At 43.8% G+C, this 23684-nt stretch overlaps 1 protein-coding gene across 1 annotated transcript in view; it reads left to right on the top strand.

The window, feature by feature from the left end:
• Kbtbd12 (kelch repeat and BTB domain containing 12) overlaps positions 1-23684 on the top strand; it is a 61874-nt gene that overhangs the window by 25969 nt on the left and 12221 nt on the right. The window contains exon 4 of the mRNA XM_028782983.1: positions 6639-6836. Within this exon, the coding sequence (XP_028638816.1) occupies positions 6639-6836 (198 nt within the window). The remainder of the gene's footprint in view (positions 1-6638; positions 6837-23684) is intronic.

Genomic DNA, 23684 nt, shown 5'->3' with positions numbered 1-23684 from the left:
GAGAGAGAGAGAGAGAGAGAGAGAGAGAGAGAGAGAGAGAGAGAGAGAGAGAGAGAGAACATATGTTTTGTTAGAAACCTTCTATTCAAGGAACAAAGTCTTATTCTGTATTGAGACAGGATTGACTTTTTGAGAGAGTATAGGCAAGCTAGGCCATGAAGGTTCAGGAGTATGTAAAGCTGGGGAGGTGGTGTCAAAGAACACAGCCCGAGAAAGGGTCAGGGAGAAAGAGCTTGATTATATGGGGAACTGTTGAGCAGGAGAGGAAAGAAAGCCAGGGTTGTTAGGAGGGCAAGACCTGGATTATCCAGAGCCTTGTGCTCCTTCAGGGAAAGGTATCACTATGGAAATAGGTACAGTCTACAGAGCTGGTGATGTAGGGAAATACGAAGGACACTGGTACCATTCATTTGGGGCAGTTGTGGTCTTTACTGATCATCTTCTAAACTTTCTCAGAGTCACTATCCCCGCATCACCCTGAGCTGTTGTCACTTAGGGACTCAACCCTCATACCTATGGAGGCCCTGCAGAACACACTGGCACAGTGTGGGAAGAGACACAGAAAGATGAGCTCAGAGTCTGAAAAGCCCTGACGTGTAAATAAAAACACTGCTGCCCAGTGCTGGCTGAACACAGACAGCCTAAGCCTGCTCAGTCTGATGGGATGAGACTTTCAGCTGCAGCTTAACCGTACTGGCAGCTCTGGTCCAGGGGTTTCTGAGTTTTCTTCCTCTTTTCTTCTTTTTCTTGATTGCATCATTCTAGAACTATCTGAATGTCCCTACATTTTTACTTGGAAAGCACAAAACAATTCAAATTTGTGGGTTTTTCTCTCCAAAATCAAGCTCTAATAGATGAAACTTGAGCTTCTCTTTCTGTTCTTTTTGTTTTTTTGTTTTGTTTTTCCTGAGATTTTGAGGTTTGGAAGAGTGGGTTGTGGTATTCTGCTTGAGTAGTAAGTAAAATGCATTCTCAATATGGTGAAAAAATATGTGAGAACCATCAATCCAAGCTCTCTGAACCCAAGGCATGCTGTTGGCTAGCAATGCCTAGCATATATTATCCAGGATTTAGTAAGAGGCAGAAAAGAACTTTTTAACTGAAAATACCCAAGATCCCTTGTGTTGGGCTCTAGAAACTGACAAGCTGATGGTTTTTTAAGGCTTTAAGCTTGAAACCTAGAATTCTAAAGTATCTATAGGGTAATCAGAGAGCTGACAACCTGCATGAGAGCAAGCGAACTGCAACAAGCATCCCATTGGTAGGCAGAGGCTCATGTCATGAGTCAGAAGGAAGCCTGGTGGCTCAGAGAGATGGGTTACTTTTTCTCCAAGAAGCTGATGATTTCTAGAATCATCTTCCACACAGCTCTTACAGCTCAACTGCTATGGCCAGGTGAGTGGCTCTGCAGGGTCAGAGGGAGCCTCCTGATGCCTGATGTCTTACTCTGTAGCCCTGGCTGAATTGATACTTATTGTGTAGTCTGGGCTAGCCATGTACTTACTATATAGCCCAGACTAGGCTCAAATTCATGGCAGTCCTCCTGCCACAGCTTCCCAAGTGCTGGGATTACAGGCATGCACTACCACAGCTTGTCGATGACTTTTGACCTGATTCCCTCTATCCAGATTCAAAAGAAATGTCTGAGCATTTGACCCTACATCAGTAAACCAGCAAAAATGCAGTAATTCAAGTACACATAATAATTCAATTTAGGACAAATCTCAAAAATTAAAAAAAAAACACTGGTGCATGTAAAACCCAACATACATGAAAGCCAGCTCAGTGGCTTTTAAATATGAAAGAAAATAGTTGTCATCAGAGTCCTAGCTGCATGTGTGTCAGGATGCCATCCACAAGAGGAACTGTGTAAAACAAAGTTCCCTCGGTGATACTCATGAGTGCTCAAAGGTCCCTGATTTCTCCCTTTCTTTGTTATTATCTAAGACGTTTGGTCCTTGCCACATTTTATAAGACTGGTATCATCAGTTTTAGCTTACAGGTGAGAATGATTGAGGCTTAGAAGAATTAAATCAACCAACTTTATTTAGCTATCAAGTAGTAACACAAGAGTGTGAACCGGGATCTGTTTCTAATAGCCCACATGCTTTCCCCAAGGCAGGTGGGCGCCTCACCACCACCACCCACAGTCATCCCCACCCCCAAGTCTGGCTTAGCAATGCAAGCAACTTGGGGAGTTTTCCAGAACTGTTAGTGAAATCTCTCTCCTGCTTTGGACCAAGCCCAGATCAGAGTAGAATAAGCCTGCCACCTTGAGGCAGGCCTGAAGGAGAGGGTGTGCATGAGATCCATGGGCAACTGGATGGCGAGTCCCTGTGCCTTCAGCCAGCTGTCTGCCGGGCTCTCTGTGAAGGACAGGCTGCCTCCCACACATCTCCAGAAATGAAAGAAGCCATCATAGCCCAACATCAGAAGAGGTGATCTTCATCTTTGCAGGAATAAAATGAAAAAAGAGTAGTGAGTTGTAATTGTCTTCTCCTTCCCACCCCTGAATGATCTAGGCATGTATTTTGCATGTGGGGTGCATTTGGGCATGGCCGATAAAGGTAATTTTTGTTCACTTGCTTGATTTTGGGTGAGGGAAAGTCATGCTCAGAGACTGTGGTAGGGCATGAACGAAAGCCACTGAGCTGACTTACTGACATCCTGCAGCTCTGTAGATCCCACCCTAGGCTTCCCCTCATCAAAAGGCTGTACTTGCAGAGCCAGCGCTGACTTATTAATAAAGATCAGGCCTTTATTTGATTATTTATCTAATCAAGATTCATCTTCAGTCTAGGCTCATTAAGCCTGCTGCTAATGAAGTGTGCTTGAGGTGAAATTACACTCGGTGACACAGAGACTGAGTCCAGGCTTCAGGAGCCAGGACAGAAACAGAGCACACAGTAAGCTGGTGTCGACACCCCCTGGGGGTGGGGCAGAGCATGTGAAGTGTCTGTTCACCAATGAGAACGGGCACATTTCACAAGGTTAGTTTCAAATGTAGTAATTAAATACACTTGGTAGCGGCACAAAGGTGACAAGAACTCTCATTATCTCAGTCAAGACTGATAACCAGTCTGCTTGTGTCACACTGGGGCAACCTCTCTGAGGGAACTTAACGTGGGACTTCTGACTTAGAATTAAGATGCTAGCACTCTGTCACCCCAGCCTGACTCCTACTGACTTCTGTCTAGACGTTTTGCTTCACAACCTGGTCTAACCTGGTTGTAACACAAGCCAGCTCTAAAGCCTCTCTCCTTCCTCTCAGAGGAGAGACTCACCATCTTACCTTGCAGGGTTCTGCTGCCACACGCAAACCCTCTTCTACATGACTTCTTGGTAAGTTCCATTTTCCCTAAGGTTAAGAAGTGTCCCAGTACCACAGAGCCACACTGAAAGTGGCCCTGCACATGAGCATAAGAGCTGTGCTGAGGCTAATGTGACCCTTCCTCCAAAACACAACAGTTCAGATTCAGCTTCAAAGTAGACTAAATTACTTCTCAAGGCAGATTAAAGGCAGCTAAGTGCATTCTGCATTGATTCCTCAGTCTCTGGATTTATGCTGAAAGAATTGGTCAAGTAATGTCAGTAAAAAGGTGTGTGTTGGGGGGAGATCCCTCCAGTCTTTTCTTGCCTTCAAAACCTGGCTTATGACCCATTCATGGTGAAGCATGTGGCTCCCATTGCCCCCCTAAACTCATTAAGTAGTGTATACATACTCAATCAAGAACATGTGACCTTTGCCCTTCATGAGCTTACAGGACCCAGAGCTGGACGGACAGGGAATACAGTGAGGTAAGAGTGTCAGGGAGAGCATAGGGGGAGGATATTTCATACTCATTCATTCCAGACACACAGTGTGGGTGGATCTGTGGGAGGAGTTGAAGATGGGACCAGAGAAGGAGACCATGAAGCAGGTGATCATGAAGACCTGCCTGACTAATTCAGTGAAGGGTAGAGTCTAAGTGTCAGTGAAAGAGAGAGGTGAGGAGACCGTGTGAGCGTCTCAGCAAGTGGAGTCTATAATAAAGGCCATAAGTATTTCTTAGTTTTCTATATGTGATAAGCAGTATTCCTCACAGATGATAAGCAGTATCATCCCACATAAGTAGTGGCCCTTCCAGAACCATCCTCTCATGTTGGGTCCGTTCGTTGTTGGGTTGAATTGTGAGTCCCAAATTGTGAGTCCCACATCTGCAGTCCCCAAGGGGCTAGGGCTCAGGCTGAGAGACAGAGGCTCGAAATTTGTGTTCACTCCACGCCAGCACCAGGCAGACATAGGGCTGTGTGGAGCCACAGGACTCTGCTCTGGGGGTGACAGAACACAGACTGAGGTCCCTCAGGGACTGGAGCTCTTGAGTTGGGGGTCCCCAGGCCAAAAGGCGCCCGGGAACTGACTAGTTCTCAAGCCCTTGGGTTCTCAGGCACTGCTGAGAGGCCACAGAAGGACCGAAACAGTGGGGGCTAGATCGGCCCCCAGCCGAAGGAGAGAAGGGGAGAAACTCTGGCTGTGCCCAGTGGGGATGAGATTCTTGGTCACTGCAACTCGCATGGCTGGGTCATGGCTGGCTAGGCTAGCTTGCTTGAGTTGGTGGCCTCCAAGGTTGGAAGCATAGAGAGGTCATTGGAGGGAGATCAGACGATGGCTCCCCACAGAGGGCCCCAAAGGAGAGAGATAGTCCAAGGTCATAGGCTATGATCTTAAGATATTTATTGTCATGGAGGACAATAGATGAAACTATACTCCGGTATTCTCAGGACGAGCCTGAGGTTAAATACCTTTTGCAAGGAGGAGGATCTGGAAAGGAATGCTTAATTGGCTACGCCCCGCTGGTCTTTAGGTATCTCATTAATATGGAGATCTTTCTTGAGGCTCTGTGGCCTGTAGTCGTACCCTCTACCTCTGGAGGGGCTAGTAGGGTCATTGTCCTACATGACTGATGGCCACAGACTTCTGGGGGGGAGGGGGCTGTAGCTATGTGAAAGGAGCCAGAGGCCCAGGAGCAAGGCCAAACTCCTATCGTCCCTGAGGGTCTCCAGGGTTCAAAGCCTGCTGGACCAGGTACCCAGCTGCATCTCACAGCCCCAGACTCTCAGAGGACTGGTATAGCCAAGGCCAACACTCTACAGTCCCTCCTTGGCATACAAAGATTAGCAGTGGGTCTGAATGTAATGGGGTGACAATGAGAGCTGTTGCAAATACAAGAGTGTCCCTTCTTCCAGGGAATCTGCCTCAGTCTCAGGAGCTGCCCTGTAGGTCAGGAACCATGATCCTCACATTTAAAACCTTTTGTCTGGGGCTTGGGAGGTGTTTTAGTTAATTTTCTATTTTCATGATAAAACACTGTGACCAAAGCACTGTACTTATAGAAGGAAGGGTTTATCTTGGTTTACCATTCCAGAGAGGTAAGAGTCCATTACCATGGATGGAAAGTTTGGCAGCAGGCTGGCAAGGCAATTGGAGCAGCAGGCTAAAAGCTCACACCTTGAACTACAAACAAGAAGCTGAGAGCAAAGTGGGAATGGTACAAGCCTTTAAACTCTCAAAGCCTGCCCCCAGTGATAGCCCAGTCCTCGGTAACATGCTTCCTCCAGCAAGATCACACCTCCTAAGCCTCCTGCAATTGCACCAGCAACTGGGAACCAAGTGTTCAAAAACTCAAAACTATCAGGTGCATCTTATTCAAATCACCATAGCAGAAGAGAATAAAAAACAAATCACATCCAGACTGGTGTTTCTGATCACAGCAGGCTGGAAAACCATTTACAATTGGACTTAAAAGTCCTAATTCTGTTATATTCTCTCCGCTCCCTGTTTCCATCTGAAGTAGCCCGTGAAATGCCTGCTTTCCTTTCTATTTATTTACATGTATGGCCCCTTTCCACTCTGTTAACTTCTTGTTTAGAGACAGTGTTTCATGATGTAGCCCTGGCTGACCTGGAACTTGCCATGTCAATTAGGCTAGCCTTGAACTCACAGAGATCACGCCTGCCTCTACCTCCCCAGTGCTGGGATCAAAAGCATGTGCCACCATGTCCCACCTTCACTTCATTAATTTCTAGAGAGAAGGAGCAAAAGTCTTGTCAGTCTTTTTAAACCACTTGTCACTTACCACCATCTTGCCACCAATGAGGAGTTAGTGAGCATCTGCTGAATAAGGCATGGTTTGCAGTAAGGAACGGCCTGTACATTTCACCTTCCAGCCTTTCTGGTCTCCCTTTAATCCCAAACCTGAAATTTACCAAAGAGCCCTTCTTTTCACATGGAAAAGTATGCATGCAAGTGAAGATGAGAAGCCTGCTTGCAGTGATGAGTCACAGAAAAGAGTCCTTGACAGCTGCATGAGTGAACTCACTGCTCACAAAGAAGCAGGTGTCTGAGTCATTCAGTCAGTATTCTTACTGGAAAGGGAACGCTCATTGTATGAACCAACTTTGCAGGATCCGTGCGAAATAAATCTTGCCTAAGCAGTAACGGGAAATATGGCATTGCAGTGACATTCAACTTGTCTTTGAAATAGGTGACAAAGAAAAATCAAGGCCAGCAAGCCAATGCTGCCCACATCGCTAGAAGAGGAGGATGTCCACTGTGAGACTTCTGCTCCCAAACACTTTTCTGTGCTTCACTCTTGTAGGTGGAATTGGCTGTGTGGGCCGAGACAAAGGACAAGTTCGGAAATGCCTTGATGTGGTGGAGATCTACAACCCAGATGGGGACTTCTGGAGGGAAGGCCCGCCTATGCCAAGTCCCCTCCTCTCACTGCGAACAAATTCCACCAACGCAGGTGCCGTGGATGGGAAGCTTTATGTCTGCGGCGGATTTCATGGAGCAGGTACTAGCCTCGATATATATACGTCATGGACCTCTGGGCATTGACTTTTACCTCCATTACCTGATATGATGGTCAGTGTTTGCTTTCCCGTGTAGTGAGGCACTGGCAAGAGTCTGGCTTTCAGAGCCCAGTGGCCTGGAACTGTTCCCTAAATCCTCTGGAGATTTACCTCTGTGAGATGGTGAGGATTCTGTGGGATGAAGTTTATAATGCATCTAGCACATGGCAGCCACTCAGCCCAGAGTAGGTGAGGATGGAGAGAGAGAAGTAGAGGAGGAGAGCAAATTCCTTTAGTAGGACTAAAAGAAACATTTCTGAACAGAAGGGACATGGGAGCAGAGGAATGACCAGAAGTGTTGGGGGTTAGGCTTTTAGCTAACAGAAGACTCTGACGCTGCCCGCTACCATCAAGGGAAGTAACTTGCTTGAAAGCATTTGTAAGATGATGTGTAGTATACATACTTATTACTGAATGTACACATCCAGTACCGTCATTGCGTTCTGCAGCATGGCACAGGAAGGCATTTAAACATGGATGGATCTAGAGGCCAATGTCTCTAAAGCCTCATTGGCTGCATCAGTAAATAAAGCAAAAGAATACCTTCATAGTAGACTGACTAGCTGATTCTGACCTTACCAAATGAAGTGTTAGGCCAATATACACCCATGAGATGCATGCCCCAGAACACTTAGAATTTTGAATTTTGAAAGAAATTAGATTTGTCTTCATTTTGTAAGCATTCAGTTTTAGGTAACTAATTTAGAGAATGAGGCCTTCTTTGTGGATTAGAAGAGACTTAGTGGGTTAGGGAGTTGGCTCTGTTGGTAAACTATTTGCCTTGCAAACATGGGGACCTGACTTCAGTCCCCCAGAACCCATGTAAAAAGCTGGAGACATGGTGGAGCATTCTTGTAATTTCAGAGCTTGTGAGATGGGAGGCAAACACAGGCAGATCACTAGAGTTCCCTGGCCAGTTAGCCTAGCCTGCTTGGCAAAGTTCCAGACCATAGGGATTCTCTCCCCGAAGGCACAAGGTACCCGAGGAACAACTCTGACACAGAGTTGACACCTACACATGCACGCATGCATGCACACATCCACAACAACCAAACAAGAAACTTAGAAGACATATGAGGCATGAGTCAAATGCAGGAAGTTTTTGTTTTTTATTCAAACCTTTTATGAGAAGCTTTCTTGCAGATAGTCTGGGAAATCTAAATATGGACCAGGTATTAGATGATATTAATGAGTTATTTTAGGGATATTGTATTTTATATAAATCAAAATAAAAAGAATATTCTTGTCAATCAGAAGTTATATGTAAGCATTTGTAGGTGAAAATAATGCACTTTCAGAAGTCTTCACTACTGTAGCAGCAGATTTGATTTTAAATATGTGTGTATCCCACATGAGTGCAGGTGACCTTGGGAGCCAGAAAAGGGATTTATAGTCAGTTGTGAGCCACCCAACCTGAGTGCTGGAAACTGAACTCAGTTTCTCTAAAAGAGAAGCAAGTGCTCTAAACCACTGAGCCATGCCTGCAGCCCTCCAGCAGACTTTTCAATAGAAGGAGGAGCCAGCATCCTTCTGGAGCACTGACGGATGTGGTCGGTACTAGAGCTGGGTAATGCATGCTCAGGCTGTGCTGCCTTATTGTTTCCCTACTGTGTGCTGCAAGGTCCCTGCAATCACAGACTTCACTTGTCCTTTAGAGAACTTTCCCAAAAGGCCTTTAAATGTTTTATTGCATTTTATTTAGTGTGTGTAGTGTGTGTGTGTGTGTTCCGTGGTTTGAGTGGAGGTCTAGGGGCAACTTTTAGGAGCTGGTTGCCTCTGTGGGTCCTGGGGATTGGCACTTGAAGGAATCATATAAAGCAGAGCAGCCAGAAGAGCAGGGACAATGCCAGGAGAAGCTGCAGCCAGAGAGATGCAAATCAACGCTGTGCTGAAGGAACAGGGATGAGAGTGGAGAGATTTCTTGGAAATTAAGACCAGAAATTGAATCTACACTGGTGATGTTAGGAAAGATAGTTGAGGAAACTTCCAGGAAAGCAGAGTAAAGAAATAATTGTAAAATCAGAGGAAGAGAAATGAAGTCCAGGAGGCCCAGTCTTGGCGTAGCAGGACCCCGACAAACAGAACAGAGAAAGTGGACAGGATGTGTCGTCCACAGATATGATAAAAACCCCAGAACTGAAGCTCTAGTCTGAAGGAAGCTAATGCCCCAGGAAGCAGATACAAACAGACCAAGTCAAAACGCATCACTGTGACATTAGAGACAAACCAAAGGTCCTAAAGCACTCTGAGGGAGGGAGAGTTTAATCCAAAGTACCAAGAATCAGAGTTCAGAACTATGATGTCGGAAGCTAAGAGAAAGTGAAGCAAATGTATTCAGATGCTCTGCAGAAAACTATTTTCCACCTACGCAGTCTGACCCTGCTGGGCTATTAGTCGAAGCCAAGGGCACTCTCCCGAAATGTAATGTGTTAGAGTGTCTCGTCTGTGACCTTTTTAAAAAATCAAGATATGTTTCAGCAAAACTGAGTGTGTAAACCAAGAAACAGTAGATCTCAGAAAAAGGATTAAACACTGTAGAAATAAAGAGGGACCTCTTGAGAGGATGAGGTAGACCCCAGAAAAACAGCTGGTGTGCGCAGAGCTGAGCAACTGCTGTGCCGAATGGAGCTAGCTCTGGGCTGTAGGCTAGCTCTGGGCTGTGGGCGGGAGGGCAGGATCCAGCATGCGTGCTAGGAACTGAACGCTGGTCACTCTCAAGAGCAGCATTTGTTCCTAGCTGCTGAGAAATCTCCCCATCCCCTAACTCACAATGTTTTTAAATGTTTTAGACATTGAGAAAGGGAAAGTGAAAGCTAAAAAGCGTAAGATCATAAAAATCACTATGCGTTGCCCCTTCAGTATCCAGTGTGACATTAATCCTGAAAATCACGGGAGAAAGACCAGTTCCACAATGTTGAACCAAATTTGAAGCAAGCTTTAATTAAATACTGGCCAGAATGATGGACTCTGACCAGGTCTGTGTCTAGGTTCCCAGGAAATGGTCATGAGTCATGTTTTGCAGAGGCTTAAAAAGGCAAAACCTCATGCTACTGAATTTCCCATCAGGTCCAATCAGGAACAAGCATACATGCTGATGTATTTCCCACCCATATCCAGTCAAGGACATTTGGTTCAAACAAACTTGTTTAGGGGAGCAAAACCATGTGGCTTGCTATTTCCCAAGAACCATAGAGCCCAACTTTCCAGGAATTTATCTGTCCTTGGGCAAGTGAGGCTTACCTTTTAACTTTAACATCCCCCCTTGAGTAAAATCCTTGACTCTGTGATTGGTACCTGTTTATATTGGGATCTAATAACCACCAGCTTAATGGTACCCAGATAGTAATTGTCATTTAGTTAAGGCATTAGTGATGTAAGAGCCAACAGTGATTAGCAGAAACAGAAGGTTCAGAGGTTCTGTGATGGCTGACATCAGAGTTACTATCCAGAAGGAGCCTGGAAATGAATACAGCACTGGTCGTTTACTTCATCTCAGGTCCTCTTTCCAAAGTGTGTTGTTGTTGTTGTTGTTGAAGACTTTTTTAAGTACAGCCAGATTATAATCCTGAATGGTTTGTATAGAAACAGTAATTTTCTCTTAAGGTCATATAATACCTCCTTGTTCTGCATAAAACAGGCCAAATGTCCTATCATATTGTAGAACTATCTTAGTTAATGAGTCTCTCCGGTGGTAAATCTAGGCCCACTTTCCTGGTATGCCAATTGACATTATAGGTAGCTATTTTGTTCCCCATCTCAGGGAGTTTCCTTTTGACAGCATTTCAGCCTGATGGAGACAAGGGGTGACGTATTCTCTTCTGCGACTACTTCTGGCGGAAACTAGGGCATTGTTGCCAGGGCCCAGGAAGGCTGAAATACTAGTCAGAAACTGTTAGGGGAACCAGGCAATGGTGCATTCATCAACTGCATCTGATGAGCTGACCCAGCTGAAGAGACAGGGAGCGATCACATTGACTGGACTGGTTTACATCGGCTTTCAGCAAGTTCAGAGCTCAGCAGTTTACATTCTGTAGCGGATTCCTGGATGGTGTCTGTCAGCCAAGTGGAAATCTGCTGAGACAGATATGGGCTGGGAATAAAAGATAACGTTTAGGATCTTAAAAGAAAATCTTACAGTTGGAACTTTCAGGCTCATAGTCCTGCTAGTTGGGGGAGGGTGGGAGTAATGAGAGACCTAGTAGATCTAGGGGAAGAAACTAGACCTAATGTTTACATATGAAATGAGCTAACAAAGTGACTGCAGCCTTGGTGGAAGGAGCAGTTGCCTGATGTTGACAAAGCCAGTCTAACCATCAATGCCATCAGATATCTGAGAAGTCTACATTGTAGGAGGCAGTGTGATCCAAACAGCCTGTGTATCAGTGAAAATGACAGAGACTAGTCCGTTACCTAGACAGTATTCCCAGGCTCCTGTGGTCTCCATGGCTTCGCTCTGAGGACAGAGGTACCAGGGCAACATCAGTCTTTGGCCACCAGACCCAGAAGATGTGAGGCTTTCCTTTGTAGGAGGCGCATGGAGGACTGATCTTACTTTGTCTAAGCAAAGTGGGACAATCAGCTCTTTCCTATCCTCTTGTCTATGGTTTGGGTCTTAGCTGCAGACAAGGCAGTGTTTTCAAGTGATCAGTGTTACCACAATCCAGATAGAGCTGTTGTTGTGCCCAATCATCTTGTTGGAGACCTTGGGGTCACTACTAGGAGCTGGGGTCTCTGTCATGCTAAGTTTTTCATTAAACATTTTAAATGCCATATTCAGCAGATCTCTTAGGAGTTTAAGTATATTGAGCTAAATAAACTTTGCTTGTTTTTAGTTACTTGCTTTAGGCTTAACCTTGAGAACATATACAGGTGGCTAAATAAGACTTATTTCTGTAATTTAATCAAATTATTACTTAGATTGACTACAAGTATAGTTCTGGACATATTAAAGCTTAGTCATCTTTAACAATTTATAATAAAAAATAACAATTTCTAAATCAAAACTCTTCTAGTTTCAAAATACAGTTCTTAAATCATGAGTATAGTCCCTGGAATTTCATATTCCTGGTCCTTACATAGTACACCATTGTAGGATATCCGTTTCCTATCTGACTCACTTTATCAAAGTAGCTACAGCTTAACAAAGTTAGGAAAGACTAGGAGATTATACATTCATTCTTAAATCAATCTCTGCTGTCCTGAGGAGACCTTGGGTAAGGAGCGACTGTTTGCCGACTGCTTACGTCATTGTCTTGTTGCATCATAAGATAAGAATATCCCAGTTTCTGGTGTTTAGCACTTGGTCCTCATAGCTGTGGCCCTGATTTTTTACTTTTTTATTTATTTACTAATCAAGATTACATATTAATAAATATGGCCAAAATAAAATATCTTATACATATAAAATATCCCACAGGCTTATAAATTTAAATATTTTTAAACTGTTCCTTTAAAATATCCAGTTTATTAATTTAAATTTTCTGTGAAACTTCAAAATTTCCTTTTAAGAAGTTTAAAATCTTTCAACTGTATGCTCCTGCAATACCAAAAATAAAGTACCTTTTTTACTTCAAGAGGGAAGATACAGGGGAAAACCACAATCTGTACAAGGCAAAACCAAGCTCTCAAGAGTGTAAACAATCCAATGTTCATTTGCAGTCCTTTGGTCTTGGGTTATCTCTCTGGCCCCGCCCTCAGCAGCATACATAGCTGGCCTTCTAGATCTCAGCCAGCTCTATGGCCCCTTCATGTCTTTAAAACTAATACCACCTAGTTGACTTTTATGTTTAATTTGGCTGTTAGCAACATACATTTTTGTATATGAACACATGGAAATGCTGTTTTAATACCTTATTAAACAATCATTGTTTTTAAATCTATCTTTCACAAGCTTTGTTTTCAACACAGGAATTATAAGAAAAAATCCATCGTAATCTAAAATATCTTAGAGACTTCTTCCTTGATTGGGCCACACATTACGTGGTTACTTTTAATAAAGATGATGTTAAAGTCACATGATAGCCTACTTCTCCTACCCTAGCAAAGATGGCTGCCAGCCAGCCACTTGGCTGCCTAAAGATGGCAACAGGCCGTGTATTGCTTATATTCCTAAATGGAATCATGCCTAATAGTTCCTTTAAGATTACCTATACAAAGATTTTTTAAACTATCAACCCCTTGTAATGAGTTTTGAGCCAACTTTTTTGTTACAGATATTACTGATCTTTAACCATACCCAATAAACTTATAAATCTTGAGATATAGAAAGTCCATATAATAGTCTCAAGCAATTAAATGAAACCAATAATCCCTTTAGCTGTTCTGCTTTGCTCTTTTCTCCCTGCCACAGCTCTTGACCTTAAACACAGAGACTTTAAAAGCATGCCTGGGCCTGAGAAAGGGAGAGCCATAACCCACTTTCAGAATCAGCTTTGTAATAAGGTAGAACAGCATAAAACAACTTTAATATTATCCATATTAAAAAAAACATTTGATTTCTTGTTGAACTAACTCAGTGACCAGGAAGCTTAGAGATGCTTTCTGAGCCCACGCCATCAAAGCAGACACGGTAGCTGTGGCTGGCAGCTGGTGGCAGCAGAAGCAGTAAAATATAACCAGGAAGCACAGAACGCAGAAAGCTCATTTATTCTACTGAGTTTGATGCTATTCTGCCTCAGATCCATGTTTGCAACAAAACTTACAGACACATCAGAAAACACAGCCCCATCCATATACCTAAAACAGACAGATAAAACTTTCCCTTACTCCTTTAGTGTTGTAATTCTAAGGGAGAGCTGCTCTGGTATCTGTCATAGTCAGTGCCTCAGCGGGGTAGCTGTAGCAGGGCCAGCCGCAGACTTCTTCAAAGCTGCTCACTGAGCCCTGAGCCTGGCCCTGGGCACTGCTCTCTGCATCACCTGACATAGACCCACCATACACTGCCATCAAACCCCAGACCCCAAAAGCTCCACCATTTCTGGATTGACCTCTCCAAAGCAGCTCAAAGCTACCCAGCTGATCAGTCTTGTCATTTGCCCATTCAGTTGCCCCAAGTCAGAACACATAAAGACAAAAGACAGGTACAGACATAAGACAAGGCAAAGAGCCAAAATGACAACAGAAAACATAAGGCAATGACATTAACAGTTGGCATTCTACAGAAATTTCACCAGTCTGACCAAGAGAATTTAACAAATAGGCAGTTTCAGCTGTCCCTTGAACAACCCCTGAACTGCCTGATATTCCCACACTGGGCCTCTCCTAACTCTAGGTTTGACCCCTAGTGTCCTCACCTGTGTAGTGCACCCTAGACATTGGAACCCTGCTGACAGGCACCCAGGTGCTAGGCCTCTGAATCCAGTGATTCCCACTCCCCACCGTCACCAGGGGATCCTCAGGGCTCAAAGATAAATTAGAAAGAAAAAAAAAGCTGGCTGTATTCCCACAAATAACCAGCTGGGAGATGTCTCCCTTTGCCCTGAATAGACCTCATCAGATCCTTCCCCATTCCCAGATTGGGATGCTCCAGAACTAGAATCCAGAAACCAAGCAGTAAAACAGTTAAAATGGTTTCTATGTCCTTCCAAAAGGAGGCCTCCAGAAGAGTTTCTTACTATTTCCTTTCAAGCACAGCCGTTCACCTCAGGAATTTGCAGAGTGGAAAGCACTTCCCTGGAGCCTTGGGTCAGCTGGGTTAGCTATCCCAAGGTGGTACACCTCTGGGGTGGCTTACCAGCCTCTTGAGGGTCTCAGAGTAAAGCTCCAAGCTTCATCAGAGTTTGGGTGAAATATTTTTTTATCTCAATGAGGCCTCCAAATGTTAATCCTGAAGATCACAAGAGAAAGACTAGTTCCAGAATTTTGAGCCAAATTTGAAGGAATCTTTAATTAAATACTGGTCAAGACAATTGCCTCTGACAAGGTCCATCTCTAGGTGCCCAGGAAATGGTCATGAGTCACATTTTGCAGAGGCTTAAAAAGGCAAAACCTCATAGCAGCCGAATTTCCCATCAGGTCCTATCAGGAAGAAGCATACATCTTGACATATTTCCTGCCTACATCCCTCCCACCCACATCCACAAACAAATTTTAGGGGAGCAAAACCATGCGGCTTGTTATTTCCCAAGAACCACAGCACCCAACATTCCAGGAATTTATCTGTCCTTGGGTGAGTGAGGCTGACAGTTTAACTTTGGCTCTTCCAGGCTCAGCCATGATGACATAAGAAGTAAATGTTGAGCTGTTCTTATATAGAACCAATACTGTGCCTTGATTGCCCTGTAAAAATGAGAAAGCAGAAAATAGGCAGGTATGCTAAGGATGAGTGACAAAGTTAGGTCCCACAAAGCCTTGGCATTGTTGCTTCTGTGGCTAACACAAAATACCTAAAACTAGTTGCCTATAAGAAGGCTTTTTAGCTCACAGTTTTGGAGGCAAGAAGTCTATGCTCAAGAAACCCCCAACCACTGGTATCAGAGAGCTCCTTGACGGGGTCACTGCATGGTGGATGGTGTCCTGGTGACAGTGCATGCAGAAGGAAGTCACTTGGCAACACAGAAACCTAAAGTTACTCAGGAGCTATGCTCACTCTTATGCTTGTTTTGTGAGACAAAGTCTCACTTTGTATCCTGAATTGGCCTAGAAGTCACTACATGGGCCAGGCTGGCCTTAAATATTCAGAGACCCTGCCTCTGCTTCCTGGAAGCTGCTGTTATGGGGGGATGAACTACTAGGCTGCAGTCAAGTATTCTGGGGCACTAGTTAGAGGCCCATGAGAGCCACATCAACCCCTTCTGAAGAAAGCAATCCCGGGATCTGTTCACCTCCTACAAAGCCTCAATTCTCAAAAGTTCCCCACCTCCCAGCACCACCGCTCTGGAGACCAAGTTTCTTGCACATGAATCTTCGGAGAACAAACTCAAGCAGTATCTAAAGCACAGCCGTCTTCATCTGAGAAATCAAGAATGAAGTGTTATAAAAGTGTTATTTATAGAGCTGGAACCAGTGCCTGGAGAAGCAGCCGAGTAGGAAGAAGAGCAGTGGGTAGGGACAGCTTCTTCAAGGAATTACAGGGACGAAGTCATCTGACTCTTTGCATCATGTGAATATGAAACTAGGAAAGCCAGAACAAAGTTTACAATATGCAAATCAAGTGGGAATGAAGAGGAACAGCAGGGAGTGCACTGAGGAGTCTGCCTGAGGCCAGTCTCTATGGGTCCTGTGGGGTTCTCACGTCTTCTGGGCTGAGATGCTGGCTGCCATTGTTCTGGATTGGTTTTATAAGCATTTTTGTATACCAAGTGATCTTAGAAGACATCTTATCTGGCTCCATAACAAAGGGCAGATGTACTTACTGGCCCTTTCATGACAGTCTTTCCATCCCTAAGCCCAGGATTTCTCTCTAGTACTCAGAGGTGTTAGCTGGCACCCTTTGGATTGCCCTGTGAGATTAGGAGCTCAGATAGCTGGAATTCCAGATGCTGGCTCAGCAGCAGCAGCAGCAGCAGCAGCAGCAGCAGCAGCAGCAGCAGCAGCAGCAGCAGCAAAGGATACTGTCCTTCATCTACTGCTCAGGTGTCCACTGTCTTCATCAGCACCCATGAATCTGCAGCAAACAGACTACAAAAACCCAGAGCTTTCACAGAGTCCTGAATCTCTCCAGCAGGCTTTCTTCTCCACCTAACATGAGCTGAGGAAGCCAGCATGTATCAAGGCCAGAGCTTAAAACACCAGTCTTTCACACATTCTTACAAAACATAAATGAGGAGACAATTCTCAACTTATTCTGCGAAGTCAGTGTTATCCCATTTCTCCCCCCCCCCCCAAAAAAAAAATCAAAGCTCAGAGGCCAGAGAGATGGCACAATCAGTAAAGTACTTGCCATGTGAACATGGGGTCCTGGGTTTGATCCCTCAGAACCTGTGTAAGAGGCCAGATACACTCCTGCAATCCCAGTGCAAAGAAGGATCCGGGACTCACTGTTCAGTCTGTCTAGCTGAATCAATGTGTTCAGAAAGCAATGGTGTCTCAGAAAATAAGATAGGTTGTGGCTGGAGAGCTGCACCAGGGTTAAAGGCGTGTACTGCTCTTGTAAAAGACCAAAGCGCGGCTCCCAGCACACACATCAGGCTGCTCACAGCTGCCTGTAACCCCAGCTCCAGAAGATCCGATATCCTCTTCTAGCTTCCACAAGCACCTGCATTCATGTACACATACCTACACATAGACACACATGCAGACGTATCATTAAGATGGCTCAGAGGGCCGGGCGGTGGTGGCGCACGCCTTTAATCCCAGCACTTGGGAGGCAGAGGCAGGCAGATTTCTGAGTTCGAGGCCAGCCTGGTCTACAGAGTGAGTTCCAGGACAGCTAGAACTACACAGAGAAACCCTATCTCGAAAAACCAAAAAATAAAAAAATAAAAAAAAGATGGCTCAGAGGTTGAGAGCACTGACTACTCTTCCAGAGGTCCTGAGTTCAATTCCCAGCAACCACACAGTGGTTCACAACCATCTGTAATGGGATCAATGCCCTCTTCTGGTGTGTCTGAGGACAGTGACAGTGTACTCACATGAAATAAATAAATAAATAAATAAATAAATAAATAAATAAATAAATAAATGGAGCTGGAGAAATGGTTCAGCAGTTGAGAGAGCTGGCTGTTCCTCCAGAGGACCGAGGTGTGTTCCCAGCACCCACATGGCAGCTCACAGCCGCCTGCAGCTCCAGTGTCAGGGGATCTGATACCCTTTTATGGCTTCCTTGAACACTACACACACGCACACACACGCACACACACGATATACAGAAATGAATAAGTAAGGTGCAGAGCCATTGAGGGCTTGAGGATGGTTGATGTTAACTCTGGCTTCCATATATACATTCGTGTGTATGTTTACCTGTACATACAACACGTACATATACCAAAAAAAGTCCCAAATTGAAAAATGTAAAACTCCTCTACAAAATACTAGCAAACTGTATCCAGAAACATTCAAAAAGTGTTACTCATTGGGTGGGATGGGAGAAAAAAAGAAAAAAGAAAATAAAGTTACACACTGTGACCAAGCCAGATTCTCCCAGACAGGCAACAGTGACTAATTGTCTAAAAACTCATTTATATAACACACCTCTTAAATAAAATAAAGGACAAAAACAGGATAATCATCTTAACAGATTAAAAATAAAGGACAACAAATCTAGCTCCCACTCCTAAAGCAGACACTTGGCGTGGTGGTTTGATATGTTTGGCCAGGGAATGTCACTATTAGGAGATGTGGCCTTGTTAGCGGAAGTGTATCACTGTGGGGGTGAGCTTAGAGACCCTCCTTCTAGCAGCCTGAAAGACAGTCTTCTAGCAGCCTTTGGAATAAAATGTAGAACTCTCAGCTCCTCCTGCACCATGCCTGGCTGGATGCTGCCATGCTTCCTGCCTTGATGATAATGGACTAAACCTCTGAACCTATAAGCCAGCCCCAATTAAATGTCTTTTATAAGAGTTGCCTTGGTCATGGTGTCTCTTCATAGCAATTGAAACCCTAAGACATTCAGCAAAGTTACTGAACCATTAACACACATCTATGGAAAATCTGCAGCTAACGTCATACTCACTGGTGAAAAACTAAAAACTTTGTCTTCAGACTCAGGAACAAGACAACAATGTACATTGTTGCCACTTCTGTTCACCACTGAGCTGTAGATTCTGTTCCAGGCAATTAGAAAAGAAAAGGAAAACACAAGCAGCCAGATTATACAGTAATAATTAATTATCTATGATATGATCTTGTACTTAGAAAATTCTGAAAAGGTTTTTTAAATTATTGGTACTAAGAAACAAGCTCAGCAAGGTTGCAAGATGGAAAATTAATGCACAGAAAATCATATTTCTATGCCTTTGTAGCAAACAATCCAAACGTTAAAATTGAGAAAACATTCCATTAAAACAAATAAAATACTTAGGAAAAATTTTACAAAAAAAAGCACAGAACTTGTACATTGAAAAGTGCAAATTACTTAATAATAACAGCACAGGGCTGGAGAGATGGCTCAGTAATTAAAAGCACTGCTGCTCTTTCAGAGACCCAGATTTGGTTCCCAGCACCTTGTGTCTATAACTCCAGAACCAATGCTCTTTTCCAGTCTCAGAGATTACTGTATACATGGTGCATAAACATACGCACAGACAAAACACACATATATAAAATAAAAATTAATAAAATATAAAAAATATTAAATGAAAAGCCAAGTAAGTACTCAGTTTAATAAGATGATTTAAATTTTAAGTGGAACTGACCAACCCAGGATGAATAACTCCATAGGGTTTTTTTGTGGGCTTTTTGTTTTGTTTTGGCTTCTTTTTGTCTTACTGGGTTTCGTTGTTGTTGTTGTCGTTGTTTTGATTTTCATTTTTGTCGGGGTTTTTTTCTAAAGAAAGACAGAGAACATAAACCTTGGTGGGTAGAGAGATGGAGAGAGAGTCTGAAAAGAATGGGGGAGGGAAAAGCATGCCCAAAACATATTATGTGAAAAAAATTTAAGATAAAATGTATATGGAAATGCAAGAGACCTCTATAATAAGAACCAAATACTCACTTCAAAGCCATGACAGTCCAGACTGTGGGGTGCCAGCAAATCACAGGAACGGCTCAGTGGGAGACCCGTGAGTGGTCAGAAGTGACCTTTTTCTATTATAGTCACAAGGTTCTCTACAAAGCTTCTCAGATAGCTTAATTGGGAAAGAATCTTTCACCATCAAATCGTACAGGAACGGTTGGATAGCCACAGGCAAAAGAGAGAAAGTACCTCACACCACGTACAAAGATGGGCTCAAGAGATAAAAACCTGTAAATAAAAACTACAAAGTCTTAGAAGGAAATGTGGACAATTTTGTGGCTTTGGCTTACACAGTGAACAGGCAAGTCATTCTAAAAGCACTGTTTAAAAAGACATCTGACAGATGAGAGGAAAATTACAAATCATATACCTGACAAATAAGAAACATGTCTAGACGGCAGAAATAAATCTTCTAAGTCAGTAACAAAAAGCTCACTAACTTTTAAAAACTATGTATTTTTGAGGTTAAAATATAATTGCATCATTTCCCCATCCCTTTCCTCCCGCCAAACCCTCTCACATACCTTTCCTAAATGCATGAATACAACCTGATCTGTCTGTATAATATTACTCGAGTGTAGCTTTTCAGGACAGACCAGTTGGTGTGCTCTTCCCTGAGGGAGACTATTTCTCTCACTCCCAGCATTCCCCAGTTGCCTGTAGTTCTTTGTGTAAGGAGGGAATCACCAGCTTTTTAATTGACAAAGAACCCAAATAAACATTTTTCCAGTGGGGGCTGGGGATTTAGCTCAGTGGTAGAGCTAAATTGCCTAGCAAGCACAAGGCCCTGGGTTCGGTCCTCAGCTCAGGGTGGGAGACAGCAAAATGACATTTCTCCTATGAGTATAAACCAATGGCCAAGTGCTGGACATCATCAAGTCACAATGAGGCCACACTTTATCCCCACTAGAGTGGCAGTCACAAAAAGTTAGATAATCCCACGTGTTGACAAGGAAGATCTGGGGAAGTCAGAGTCCTTGTGCACTGCTGGTCAGGGCTTACATATAAAGCTGCTGTGGAACACAGCCTCTACTTCCTTGGTGGGCTAAACCTTCAGTGGCCCATGTGACCTAGCAGTTCACCCCTAGTACACACACAAGGAACTCCAGCTCCATCTATAAACACAAGCCCATAGAAGAGTGTCCACACTGCGGTGTTGTAACAGTCCAAAGGTGAAAACAGCCCACGTGCTTAACAACCGGGGAATGGATAAAAAATTCTGTAAGCACACAGCAGAAAAGCACTTGGCAATAAAGAGGGGTGAAGATGTGTACCCTAACGTAAGTGAATCATAAAAGCACTACTCTGAGATAGAAGGTGGTCTCCAGAGATCACCTGATCCACGATTACCCTCATAGGAAATACTCCGGAAAGGCAGAAGTGGATTTGCGGGGGGTGGGGGAGGTCAGGAGTCAAAGGAAGGGAGAAGAGGAAGTGACGTCACTGTATCCCTGTGGGTATTTCAGCTCAATTCTTCTTTAGCATCAAACCCCAAAGCAGAACACTGAAGCAGGGAGAATGGTAGTTGTTACTTTTTCCTTTAAAAGCAGCATTAGTGCATGTAATTCATATTATGTTCACTCCATATACCTGAAAAAAGTGGAGTGGTGTTTTTTTGCATATCCACAAAGTTTGTGTGGTGCTCCGCCATCTACTTTCACAACATCATGAGCCCCCAAATAAACCGTCACTTTGCATGGGGAAGAGGCAGAAAGAACATCCTAGAAATGAAGACTTTAGTGGTAGACGACACCTAGTGGCTGACACCCATCCCAGCTATCAGAATACCGGAGAGATGACAATGCTGTTACCTTAGGAATTACTGGTGATTCCTTTGCCCGTGTTTGGTACTCAAGAACCTTGCTTTTCAAGGGAGCTCATGGGCTTGAACCATGAGCATCTTTGTAAAAATCTTGAGCTCTTAAAAGACATGGAATTCAGTTCTGCAAGGTTTTCTTGTGCAGGACCGGTCATCCCTACTAAAGCTCAGGTACTTATATGCAACCTGCAGCTACTCCCTCCTGCCAGGAGACCCTGCAGGCATGCCAGGGAGTAGGACCTGCCACCTCTCCATTTCAGCCCATCCCCGGCTGCCTAGACTTCATCCGGAGCCTGAGCGTGAGATGCTCTGCTTTCAGTTCATCAGGGTATCTGTACCCTCAGCTTCAGCTTCCCAGGAACCCAGCAATGTTCCCACCTCAGTTTCATTCCTTCCACATCCTTCCTTCTTTCTTTCCTTCCTTCCTTCCTTCCTTCCTTCCTTCCTTCCTTTCTTCCTTCCTTCCTTCCTTCACTGGGGACTAGAAAGGCTTCCTGATTCCCCTATCTGCCCATCAGAACTCTTTTTATATCCATCTGTCCCTCTAGCACAGCCTAGCCCAGGCTTAGTGGTGGCATTATGACAGCTGCTAAGGACAGACCCAAATCAACAGGCAGAAAATGCACTGGGAAGTACCTCATGGGTTCCCCGACTCTCAGGTGCAGTGTAAGACTGATGCTGGTGCTGACTGAGCCTACAGCAGCGTTGGGCACTGTACAAAAGATCATTCATTCATCCTCACAACAGCCTACAAGGGAGATACTGGTATCACTCTTACACATGCAGAAACTGGTGCACGGGAGGTCACACCAAGGGTTAATATTGAATTTGTGATTCAGAGTCACATACAGAGTCTGGCCCCAAAGTCTGCTTTCTAAATAGTAGACTGGCCTGTCAATTTAAAGTATAGTATTTGATGCAGAGACAGAGCATTGATATATCGTTTTAAAGATCTTTAGAGATTTAAAGATTAAGTTTTTAAATGTTTATATTTGTTTGCTGCATGCGTGTGCGTGTGCGTGTGTGTGTGTGTTATGCAGAGGTCAGAGGACAATGTGCAGGAATCATTTCTCTCTTTAACCATGCAGGCCCTAAGGATGAAACTCAAGTTATCAGGCTTGGTGGCAAGTACCTTTACCTACTGAGCAATCTCACCACCTCTAAAAAGACTTTAAATTTTTGTAATATGCTGTTGGGATTGAGAATTAATACCCTGGATGATGCCTGTTGGGTTTCATTCATTTAAAATATTTTTTATTAAATGCAATTAGGTGATTAAGCTCTTATTAGCTGCAACCCTGACTTAACTTAAAGCCAAATAAGGAAAGCTGCTAACTGCTTAGAACAGAGCATGCTCCTTAGCCGTGGACATGCAGAGGAACTTGAAGGTGAACTCAGGATAGCTTACTGTTTTCAAAGCCTGTGAGCTATGAAGGACTGTGATGGGGGTCACACTCAACACATAACCAAACTTCTGAACACAAAGGGCAAAGAAAAACCTTGAAAGAAGCGAGAGAAAGGCAACGGATAATGTGTGAGATAACAGATATCAAGATGGCCAGATTTCTCAAACCGAGGACGGAACAAGAGTCCCAAAGGACTGAAGAAAAGTAAATATCTGAAAACTGTAGGCAGCAAAGACGCTGCTTAGGAATCAGGGCAAAGCCAAGCCACTCCCTATGTGATAGAAACAGAACTTGTCGTAACAGACATGTCCTTGAAAAGAAAGTTCCTAAAGAAGAAAAACAACTGATGCTGCAGAGAAACACGGAGGGTGGGGCACCTGCCTGACATGGCAAGACCCTGGTTCCAGCCCCAAAATTATAAGGGAATGTGGCTGAGAAGCCAGGAACCTCGGAGATCAATGAAGAGACACATAGACAGTAAATATCTGGGCACATGTAGTGGATTATTTTTCTCCGTTTCAATAACTTAAAATAAAATAGTTTAACATATTCCCATCTCCCTCTCTGTGAGAAGGGAAGGGACTTGCATGGTAAAAGGATTCCTATTCTCTACTTAAAGTGGCAATGTGTTCATTCAGAATGGCCAACTGTGTACAGAACAGCATGTACAATGAACCTCACAGCAGCTACTAAAATACAACCAAAAACTATGCAAAGACATGGGATTTTAAACTTCAAGATAACTTAAAAGAGGAAATTGAAAATATTCACAGAGTTTAAAAACAAAGATAGAGAAAAGAAAAAAAGAAATTTTAAATGAATTAGACCTAAAGTCAAGTACATTAATATTACAACAAAAATAATAGTCAAAACCAGGGATTTGGAAACTGTAGCCCAACCCTGGTAGATCTAGTTCACTGTTTTATAAATAAAACTTCCTAGAAAATGCATC

The sequence above is a fragment of the Grammomys surdaster genome, unplaced genomic scaffold, assembly GCF_004785775.1.
Source record: "Grammomys surdaster isolate TR1022 unplaced genomic scaffold, NIH_TR_1.0 948, whole genome shotgun sequence".
Classification (NCBI taxonomy): domain Eukaryota; kingdom Metazoa; phylum Chordata; class Mammalia; order Rodentia; family Muridae; genus Grammomys; species Grammomys surdaster.
Note: the sequence above shows the minus strand (reverse complement) of the source record. Positions and strands in the feature narration are given on the sequence as shown.